The sequence below is a fragment of the Oncorhynchus gorbuscha genome, linkage group LG18 (assembly GCF_021184085.1).
Source record: "Oncorhynchus gorbuscha isolate QuinsamMale2020 ecotype Even-year linkage group LG18, OgorEven_v1.0, whole genome shotgun sequence".
NCBI lineage: Eukaryota > Metazoa > Chordata > Actinopteri > Salmoniformes > Salmonidae > Oncorhynchus > Oncorhynchus gorbuscha.
In genome coordinates this window covers 18,455,941-18,467,178 of record NC_060190.1, presented here as the reverse complement: position 1 = coordinate 18,467,178, position 11,238 = coordinate 18,455,941, and the positions used below count along the sequence as shown (strand labels likewise).

Below are 11,238 nucleotides of genomic sequence, written 5' to 3'. Positions count from 1 at the left end.
CCCTACTGCAGTGTGTGCAAGAACTACAGGAAACGTATGATCTCTGTAATTGCAAACAAAGGTTTCTGTATCAAATTAAGTTCTGCTTTTCTGATGTATCAAATACTTATGTCATGCAATAAAATGCAAATTAATTACCTAAAAATCATACAATGTGATTTTCTGGATTTTTGTTTTAGATTCCGTCTCTCACAGTTGAAGTGTACCTATGATAAAAATTACAGACCTCTACATGCTTTGTAAGTAGGAAACACTGCCGATGTTGCAGGTTATCAAATACTTGTTCTCCCCACTGTATGTTAAAGCACCCACCATCACTGTGATACATCCATTACACAACCTTCAGTATGGATGGATGAAATTAGAAATGAGGAGAAACAAATGGGGGAGGGGTGTTAAACAGTTGGCACAGGCTGCATGATGATGCTGTCTATGACAGAAGAGGGAGGCGGGAGCAGAAGACAGGTCCCTCCAGCACGTGGTCTAAGGTACAGTCAGTGCACCTCTCGCTTACTCTCTCTCTCTCTCTCGCTCTCTTTTTCTTGATCCATTTGTACCCTCCCTCCATCCTCTTCAAATGCATCACAGCCTCCTGCCGAGCCCCCGGCCAATGAAACACCCCGAGCCACGGTCATGTGACACTACCTCCAACCACTCTCCGGAGCACCGGCAAAAAGAGGGGGGTGTCTCTTTTCCCCCTCTCCTCCCTCCTTTGTCTCCCTCCCTCTGAGTCAGACAGCAGAGCTGTGAGTCTGAAGCAAAGGCTCCATGGAGAGGAGATATCGTCTCTACCAGACACACATTGCCTGAGAGAGAAGAAAAAAGAAGAATTCCCTTCTTTCTCTCCCTCGTTGAGGAACAGGATGAATGGAGAAGCGATGGACATGTCCCTGGAGTCATCATCCCCGGTGGTGGAGAAAAGCACCGTCGGGGGGCTTTCAGCGGCACCAGAGCCCGCATTCACGACGGCAGCACCCGGTAACGGCTCCCTGCCTCCTCCGCCCACCATGGCCCCGGCCATCCCACCCTACGTCAAGCTTGGCCTCACTGTGGCCTACACTGTCTTCTACTCCCTCCTCTTTGCCTTCATCTATGCCCAGCTGTGGCTGGTGCTCCGATACCGACACAAGCGCTTCAGCTACCAGACGGCCTTCCTCTTCCTGTGTCTGCTGTGGGCCGCGCTGCGCGCCCTCCTCTTCTCCTTCTACTTCCGCGACTGCGTCACGGCCAACACGCTGGGGCCCTTCGCCTTCTGGCTGCTCTACTGCTTCCCCGTCTGCCTGCAGTTCTTCACGCTGAGCCTCATGAACCTCTACTGCGCCCAGGTGAGGATGCACTCCCAGGGGCCACATTTAGGGAATGGGGGGGTCTCAGGAAGCCACAAGAGCCATATTGGGGCCATCGTGAGGGTCCATTGGGATCCAAAATGTGGATTACGGTTGGATGCTATATGTTGTAAATACCAATCTGTCCTTTTTTTCAGCCTCAGTGTCTAGGAAGTAGTTCAGAGTATTAATATAATTATACATTGATGTGTGAGTGTTGTGTATACAGAATAGCTATGGACTGTTATTTCCGATATTGTTGAAATGGTGGCATCCCCAATAGCTGGGATATACAATCCTATGGGGAAAGCTCCCCTTAGAAGAGGTACGTGGTGGAAGGGTCGTGAAGGCAGTGTGAAGGAGGGGGCGGTCTTCCTGCAAAGGAAGATTAGCAACATTTTCCTTATTTAGTGGCTTAGCACAGCCACCTCATTGTGCAATGTGCACACAGCATTTGGCAATTATATAGTCATACAGCTAGTTATTTACAATATATCATAGCGGGTGTCGTGGTGAGGTGTGGGCAGTCATGCTGCTTTTAGATGCACTGAACAAAAATATACACTGCTCAAAAAAAATAAAGGGAACACTTAAACAACACAATGTAACTCCAAGTCAATCACACTTCTGTGAAATCAAACTGTCCACTTAGGAAGCAACACTGATTGACAATACATTGCACATGCTGCTGTGCAAATGGAATAGACAACAGGTGGAAATTATAGGCATTTATCAAGACACCCCCAATAAAGGAGTGGTTCTGCAGGTGGTGACCACAGACCACTTCTTAGTTCCTATGCTTCCTGGCTGATGTTTTGGTCACTTTTGAATGCTGGCGGTGCTTTCACTCTAGTGGTAGCATGAGACTGAGTCTACAACTCACACAAGTGGCTCAGGTAGTGCAGCTCATCCAGGATGGCACATCAATGCGAGATGTGCCAAGAAGGTTTGCTGTGTCTGTCAGCGTAGTGTCCAGAGCATGGAGGCGCTACCAGGAGACAGGCCAGTACATCAGGAGACGTGGAGGAGGCCGTAGGAGGGCAACAACCCAGCAGCAGGGCGGCTACCTCCGCTTTTGTGCAAGGAGGAGCAGGAGGAGCACTGCCAGAGCCCTGCAAAATTACCTCTAGCAGGCCACAAATGTGCATGTGTCTGCTCAAACGGTCAGAAACCGACTCCATGAGGGTGGTATGAGGGCCCGACGTCCACAGGTGGGGGTTGTGCTTACAGCTCAACACCGTGCAGGACATTTGGCATTTGCCAGAGAACACCAAGATTGGCAAATTCGCCACTGGCGCCCTGTGCTCTTCACAGATGAAAGCAGGTTCACACTGAGCACGTGACAGTCTGGAGACGCCGTGGAGAATGTTCTGCTGCCTGCAACATCCTCCAGCATGACCGGTTTGGAGGTGGATCAGTCATGGTATGGGGTGGCATTTCTTTGGGGGGCCGCACAGCCCTCCATGTGCTCGCCAGAGGTAGCCTGACTGCCATTAGGTACCGAGATGAGATCCTCAGACCCCTTGTGAGACCATATGCTGGTGTGGTTGGCCCTGGGTTCCTCCTAATGCAAGACAATGCTAGACCTCATGTGGCTGGAGTGTGTCAGCAGTTCCTGCAAGAGGAAGGCATTGATGCTATGGACTGGCCCGCCCGTTCCCCAGACCTGAATCCAATTGAGCGCATCTGGGACATCATGTCTCGCTCCATCCACCAATGCCACGTTGCACCACAGACTGTCCAGGAGTTGTCGGATGCTTTAGTCCAGGTCTGGGAGGAGATCCCTCAGGAGACCATCCGCCACCTCATCAGGAGCATGCCCAGGCGTTGTAGGGAGGTCATACAGGCACATGGAGGCAACACACACTACTGAGCCTCATTTTGACTTGTTTTAAGGACATTACATCAAAGTTGGATCAGCCTGTAGTATGGTTTTCCACTTTAATTTTGAGTTTTGTGACTCCAAATCCAGACCTCCATGGGTTGATAAATTTGATTTCCATTGATACTTTTTGCATGATTTTGTTGTCAGCACATTCAACTATGTAAAGAAAAAAGTATTCAATAAGAATATTTAATTCATTCAGATCTAGGATGTGTTATTTTAGTGTTTCCTTTATTTTTTTGAGCAGTGAACGCAACATGCAACAATTTCAAATATTTGACTGAGTTACAGGAAATCAGTCAATTTAAATAAATTCATTAGGCCCTAATCTATGGATTTCACATGGCTGGGAGTATATATCCATCCGTTGGTCACAAATTCCTTTAAAAAAAAGGTAGGGGCGTGGATGAGAGAACCAGTCAATGTCTGGTGTAACCACCGTTTGCCTCATGCAGTGAGACACACCCCCTTTGCACAGAGTTGATCAGGCTGTTGATTGTGGCCTGTGGATTATGTCTCACTCCTCTTCAATGGCTGTGTGAAGATGCTGGATATTGGTGGGAACTGGAAACGCTGTTGTACACATCGATCCAACGCATCCTAAACATGCTCAGTGGGTGGCATGTCTGTTGAGTATGCAGGCCATGGAAGAACTGGGACATTTTAAGCTTCCAGGAATTGTGTACAGATCATTGCGACATGGGGCCATCCAAGCATTATCATGCTGAAACCGGAGGTGATGATGAATGAATGGCACAACAATGTGCCTCAGGATCTCGTCCCGTTATCTCTGTGCATTCAAATTGCCATCGATAACATTCCATTGTGTTTGATGTTTTTGCCTGCCCATATAATAACTCCACTGCCACCATGGGGCACTCTGTTCACAACGTTGACAACAGCAAACCGCTCGCCCATAAGACGCCATCTGCCCGGTACAGTTGAAACCGGGATTCATCCGTGAAGAGCACACTTACCCAGTGTGCCAGTGGCCATCGAAGGTGAGAGCTTTCACACTGGAGTCGGTTACGACTTCGAACTGCAGTCAGGTCAAGACCCCGGTGTTGACGATGAGCACGCAGATGAGCTTTTGAGACCATCCCGCAGCTGAAGAAGCCAGATGTGGAAGACCTGGGCTGGCGTGATTACATGTGGTCTGTAGTTGTGAGGCCGTTTGGACGTACGGCCAAATTCTCGAAAACGACATTGGAGGTGGCTTATTGTAGAGAAATTATCATTGAATTTTCTGGCAACAGCTCTGGTGGACATTACTGCTGTCAGCATGCCAATTGCACACTCTCTCTCAACTTGAGACATCTATGGCATTGTGGGGTTTGACAAAACTGCACATTTTAGTTACCTTATTATTGCCCCCCCCCCACAGCACAAGGTGCACCTGTGTAATGATGATGCTGTTTAATCAGCTTCTTGATATGCCACACCTGTCAGTTGGATGGATCATCTTGGCAAAGGAGAAATTCTCACTAACATGAAAGTAAACAAATTTGTGCACAAAATCTAAGACAAATATGCATTATGTGCTAAACATTTCTGGGATATTTTATTTCAGCTGATGAAACATGGGACCAACACTTTACATGTTCAGTGTAGATGATGAATCATTATCAGAAGCACGTCATTAAATTGTAATAGACTTAAATAGAGGATCTAGTGTTTTATAAATAATTTCATATAGATTCTTCACATCAGCAGTTATCACAAAGTGCTTTCCATTTACTCGGCTTAAACCCCAAAGAGCAAGCAAAGCAGAAGCGAAAGCACAGGGCAGGAAAAACTCCCTAGGAGGAAGGAAACCTAAAGAGGAACCCGGCTCAGAGGGGTGGCCCACAATAGAGACTTAACACAGCCCTTGTCTGCAGACACCAGCAATCACACACTTGCTTGACATTCTCATGCCCACTGTTCTGTATAGCCAGTTAGACACAATGCTACATCTATTCGCAGCATTTGTTTCCCTTCACACATGACTATTAAATATAATATAGGGCCTTGTTTGTCTGCTGTTGACATCACGTCATGGGTTTCTTTTGGCGCTATTTACAGTAACTGATAAGAGCTCAGTCTACAGGGGTCCAATTTATTTGGATTTCTTCGGGATCCCATTGAAATATATCTGATCTGGAGACAGAATCAGTTAATTACCTGGTTCTTCAGCTGAGAGGCCACATTGTTGATTGTTTGTTGTTTTCTTGGGAGCAAATTCTTAAAAGAACATTGGCAAAATATCCAAAATATCTGTAGCTCAGTTGGTAGAGCATTGGCAAAATCCCGGGACCACCCATACGTAGAATGTATGCAAAACTGTAAGTATAAAAGCTTGTTTATATTTATTATATTATATTATAACTTGTTTTCTGATGTCACCCAAAACAGGTTTACTTCAAGGCAAAGTCCAAGTATACCCCAGAGCTCCTTAAATACAAGTAAGTAGGCTGAGTTTTCCTCTCTCTTCCTCTCCATATACAGGACCCTCACATAGCTCAAAGGCTATCACTAGGGCCCAGACATTTTATACATTTCATGTGGTATGTATTGGCAGTGTTTTAGACCCCCTCCCATATCTTTCCTTCTGCAGGCTCCCTCTCTACCTGGTCTTCTTGGCGGTCAGTCTTCTCTTCCTGGTGGTCAACCTGGCCTGTGCCCTGCTGGTTAAGATGACCGCCACCGATGTCAAGACCATTGTCCTGGTCAGAGTCACCATCAACGATACGCTCTTCGTGCTCTGCGCCGTCTCACTGTCCATCTGCCTTTACAAAGTGGCTAAGATGTCCCTGGCCAGCATATACCTCGAGTCCAAGGTAGGACCTTCAGGACTTGTAGATACAGGGCTGTATCAAGCATCTCAGAGTAGGATTGCTGATCCAGGATCAGGTCTTGCCTGTCCATGTGATCCTAAATCGGCACTCCTTCTCTGAGACACTTGATACATACAGCTACATACTTAAGATTGTCTGCTCCATGGTTTTCTGAAAGTAGGACACGACGTATGAGATTTAAGGTCAACTTAAGAAGGTAAATTCAATTTAATTGAACGTCTTTATTTATTTTGGAGGTGGGAAATTGTGAGCCCTCGGAAATACTAATGCTGATTGGTAGTTCATGACCTCCCTCAACATTGGTTGCAGGGAACGTCGGTGTGTCAGGTGACTTTGATTGGCGTCCTGGTGGTTCTGCTGTACGCATCACGGGCCTGCTACAACCTGGTGGTGCTTGCTCTGACCGACATTGAGTCCATCAACTCTTTCGACTACGACTGGTACAATGTGTCCGACCAGGTAAGGATGACACGCTATCCCAGACACAGAATGAGGGAGAAGAGAGCGACAGAGAAAAAAAGAATGTGACAGACACACCGAGACAGGCAGACACAAACACAGTATATGTGGGACAAGTCAAATACATTTCGCCAGACAAACACACTCAAACACAGCCTAACACCAACAAGCCACAAATGAAGACCCTCTGGAGGGATAAACACAAATGCACTCTCTCTCTCTCTCTCTCTCTGTGTGCAGGCTGACTTGAGGTCCACTCTGGGAGACGCTGGCTACATCGTGTTCGGGGTGATCCTTTTTGTCTGGGAACTGCTGCCAACCTCCCTGGTGGTCTTCTTCTTCAGGGTCCGCAGGCTGCCACAGGACAGGGTGAGTGTGTGTCCAGAATTCAAATCACAAGGAAAGAGAAGCTTGGAAATGTCTGATTTGTAAAACTCTTTAATTTAACCAGCTAGTTAGTTGTTTAAACAGTAAATACCTAATAATTGTTTCGCACTTATCATTTGAACCTTTATTTAGCCTGGCAAGTAAGTTAAGAACATTCTTATTTACCATTTTTTCCCCCACCTTTATTTAACCAGGTAGACTAGCCGAGAACAAGTTCTCATTTGCAACTGCGACCTGGCCAAGATAAAGCAAAGCAGTGTGACACAGACAACAACACAGAGTTACACATGGAGTAAACAATAAACAAGCCAATAACATAAACAAGTCAATGACACAGTAGAGAAAAGAAAGTCTATATACAGTGTGTGGAAAAGGCATGAGGAGGTAGGCAATAAATAGGCCATAGGAGTGAATAATTACAATTTAGAAGATTAACACTGGAGTGATAAATGAGCAGATGATGATGTGCAAGTAGAGATACTGGTGTGTAAAAGAGCAGAAAAGTAAATAAAATAAAAACAGTATGGGGATGAGGTAGGTAAATTGGGTGGGCTATTTACAGATGGACTATGTACAGCTGCAGCTGCAGGACGCCAAGCTGCTCAGATAGTTAATGTTTAAAGTTGGTGAGGGAAATAAGAGTCTCCAACTTCAGCGAATTTTGCAATTCATTCCAGTCACTGGTAGCAGAGAACTGGAAGGAAAGGCAGCCAAATGAGGTGTTGGCTTTGGGGAGGATCAGTGAGATATACCTATTGGAACGTGTGCTACGGGTGGGTGTTGTTATCGTGACCAGTGAACTGAGATTATGCTAGGTAAAGCTCCGCCTTGATTTATAGATGACCTGGAGCCAGTGGTCTGGCAACGAATATGTAGCGAGGTCCAGCCTACTAGAGCATACAGGTCGCAGTGGTGGGTGGTATAAGGTGATTTGGTAACAAAACGGATGGCACTGTGATAGACTGCATCCAGTTTGCAGAGTAGAGTGTTGGAAGCTATTTTGTAGATGACATTGCCGAAGTCGAGGATCGGTAAGATAGTCAGTTTTACTAGGGTAAGTTTGGCGGCGTGAGTGAAGGAGGTTTTGTTGCGAAATAGAACGCCAATTCTAGATTTGATTTTGGATTGGAGATGTTTAATATGAGTCTGGAAGGAGAGTTTACAGTCTAGCCAGGCACCTAGTAGTCCACATATTCTAGGTCGGAACCGCCCAGGGTGGGGATGCTAGTTGGGCAGGTGGATAGTTTTAGAAAGAGAGGGTCCAGATTGTCTAGCCCAGCTGATTTGTACTGGTCCAGGTTTTGCAGCTCCTTCAGAACATCTGCTGTCTGGATATGGGTGAAGGAGAAGCTGGGGAGGCTTCGGCGAGAAGCTGCGGGGGGGTGGAGCTGTTGGCCGGGGTTGGAGTAGCCAGGAAGGCATGGCCAGCCGTTGAAATGCTTATTGAAATTTTCTATAATCACAGATTTATCAGTGGTGACCGTGTTACCTAGCCTCAGTGCAGTGGGCTGCTGGGAGGAGGTGCTTTTGTTCTCCGTGGACTTTAGTGTCCCAAAACTTTTGGGAGTTAGAGCTACAGGATGCGAATTTCTGCTTGAAAAAGCTAGCCTTTGCTTTCCTGAATGACTGCGTGTGTTGGTTCATGACTTTCCTGAACAGTTGCATATCGTGGGGACTATTCGATGCTATGGCAGTCCGCCACAGGATGTTTTTGTGCTGGTCAAGGGCAGTCAGGTCTGGAGTGAACCAATGACTATATCTGTTCTTAGTTCTGCATTGAACAGGGCATGCTTATCTAATATGGTGAGGAAATTACTTTTAAAGAATGACCAGGCATCCTCAACCGATGGGATGAGGTCAATATTCTTCCAGGATACAATGGCGGCCTACCGGGGAACAGCGGGTTAACTGCCTTGTTCAGGGGCAGAACGGCAAGATTTTATTTACCTTGTCAGCTCAGGGATTCGATCCAGCAACCTTTGGGTTACTGGCCCAATGCTCTAACCACTAGGATATCTGCCGCCCCAAACCAGGAACCTTCTACACATCGGTTTGACTCGGATTCATTGACGCTAATGTCACTGTAAGCCAATACCATTTGATGCCAGGTAGTTACTAATTGTGTTAAATTCTGAGGGAAGTACCAGCTTAAACTGGACTCTTAAACAAAGCGTTACCGATTTCTTTAGCTTATTCGGTATGCTGTCTTTGCAGAGTGGATCAGGGATCCCAAACCACGTGCTCTCGTCCAGAGGTTACTTCTTTGACAACCCCCGTCGGTACGATAGCGACGATGACCTGGCGTGGAGCATCCCTCCTCAGAACAACTCCACAAGGTACAGTACAGTTAAGACAGGGATAGGCTACTTTTCAGTATTTTATAGATTTAAAAGATATACTGAAATAACTACACTGAACAAAAATATAAACACAACAGGTAAAGTGTTAGTTCAATGTTTCATGAGCTGAACTAAAATATCCCAGAAATGTTCCATACTTATTTCAAATGTTGTGCACAAATTTGTTTACATGCCTGTTAGTGAGCATTTCCCCATTGCCAAGATAATCCATCCAACTGACAGGTGTGGCATATCAAGAATATGACTAAACAGCATGATCATTACACAGGTGCACCTTTTGCTGGGGACAATAAAATGCACTCTAAAATGTGGCGTTTACTCACACAACACTATGCCACAGATGTCTCAAGTTGAGGGAGCATGCAATTGGCATGCTGACTGCAGGAACATCCACCAGAACTGTTGCCAGAGAATGAATGTTCATTTCTCTACCATAAGCCACACCCAACGTAATTTTTGAAAATGTGTCAGTATGTCCAACAGGCCTCACAACCGCAGACCACGTGTATGGCGTTGTGTGGGTGAGCGGTTTGCTGATGTCAACATTGTAAACAGTGCACCATAATGGCAGTGGGGTTATGGTACGGGCAGGCATAAGCTACGGATAACGAACACAATTGCATTTTATAGATGGCAATTTGAATGGACAAAAAAACAGATATTGAGGCCCATTGTGAGGCCCATTTTTTTTTAAAGTTATCAGTGACCAACAGATGCATATCTGTATTCTCAGTCATATGATATCGTTAGATTAGGGCCTAATGAATTTATTTAAATTGACTGATTCTCATATGAACTGTAACGCAGTAAAATCAATTTAATTGTTTGGTTTTTATTTTTAAACTAAAGTATGTTTATCTTTTGGTTTCTATAGCCTAATTACAGACTGCTACGACTGGGGCAGCCACAACAGCAGTTTCACTGTCCAAACAGGGACGGACGAACAACGGTTGGCACCAGTGACCGGAGAGCTTCGTCCATACTGAGACATAAGTCCAGGGTCGGGGTCAATTCCATTTCAATTCATTCAAAGCAGGAAGCAAAAATTCAAATTCTCCTAATTGAAAAGCAAAAAAAAAATGGAATTGACCAACTTTGAACCAGTCCACTGCACTGTACAGCACCGCAATGCACTTTGTAAACTTTGACAGCATCCGTATTTTGTCCATCAGCCAACGTACTGCATTAGTCACTTAGTGATAATGTAGACCAGTGGTTCCAAAACTATTTCACTCGGGGCCCCGTTCCATCATTGGGGAACCTCCCGTTAGCTGACATGGGCTCATTGATCTGGACATTTCTGACGAGTTTTAAATAGCTCTAAGGTATGCAATTAATGACAAGAGGAAAACGGATGATACACTACACATAATTGTGCCTTGTGCATTCTACTATTACAACTTTCAAGAGTAAGTTGTAAGCCTGACTGAGTTCCTCAACAACAACAACTCTGTGTCCCCCTATCGACCGCCCCACAGTTTGGGAACCACTGATAGACATTTTAGAAAGTCATCTAGAAAACGTGTGAAATAAACCCATACTATAAGCTAGCACTAAGTCATGCACAAACATATACATCAAGGTAGTTGACCTTAGACAATATCAATATTCAAAAGCCTGTATATAACAATGATACAAATACAGAAACAAAATCATGTCATATCTATATCTGCAGTAAATATGACTATGAACATACATTAATTTATTGGTGATGTAATGGTGAAAAAAAATTGGATTCTATATTTCTAACAGGAAGTTGTTTTTTTAATGTAATTTGTAATGAAGAAAGTTTCACTGATCAGACGCTCTATTTTGTGTCCGCTTTTCTGTCTGTATCGTGGTCGGTATTGACACAAACATGAATAAAAGGACATTTGTGTTGACAGCCTACTTACAGTTCTTGATTTAGTCACTAACTGAAACAGAATTGACCGCAACATTGTCTACAATTTCATTTGAGGTCAGAACAAGTCCAAATAACACAA

General features: G+C 45.1%; 1 protein-coding gene across 1 annotated transcript; it reads left to right on the top strand.

Moving 5' to 3' along the window:
- Positions 1 to 677: 677 nt before the first annotated feature.
- Positions 678 to 11,141, top strand: gpr137bb (G protein-coupled receptor 137Bb). The gene is made up of 7 exons (XM_046310625.1): positions 678 to 1,325; positions 5,605 to 5,654; positions 5,807 to 6,029; positions 6,357 to 6,506; positions 6,747 to 6,875; positions 9,108 to 9,229; positions 10,128 to 11,141. Exons 1-7 carry the CDS (start codon positions 864 to 866, stop codon positions 10,237 to 10,239), a joined length of 1,248 nt encoding a protein of 415 aa, XP_046166581.1. The 5' UTR covers positions 678 to 863; the 3' UTR covers positions 10,240 to 11,141.
- The last annotated feature ends 97 nt before the right edge of the window (positions 11,142 to 11,238 follow it).

What these genes read in the sequence shown, in the direction of transcription:
- gpr137bb (XM_046310625.1), top strand. Translation starts at nt 864, where the DNA reads ATGAATGGAGAAGCGATGGACATGTCCCTGGAGTCATCATCCCCGGTG. An exon ending in TGAACCTCTACTGCGCCCAG is followed by an intron (nt 1,326 to 5,604) that starts GTGAGGATGCAC and finishes CACCCAAAACAG; the next exon opens with GTTTACTTCAAGGCAAAGTC. An exon ending in GCAGGCTGCCACAGGACAGG is followed by an intron (nt 6,876 to 9,107) that starts GTGAGTGTGTGT and finishes CTGTCTTTGCAG; the next exon opens with AGTGGATCAGGGATCCCAAA.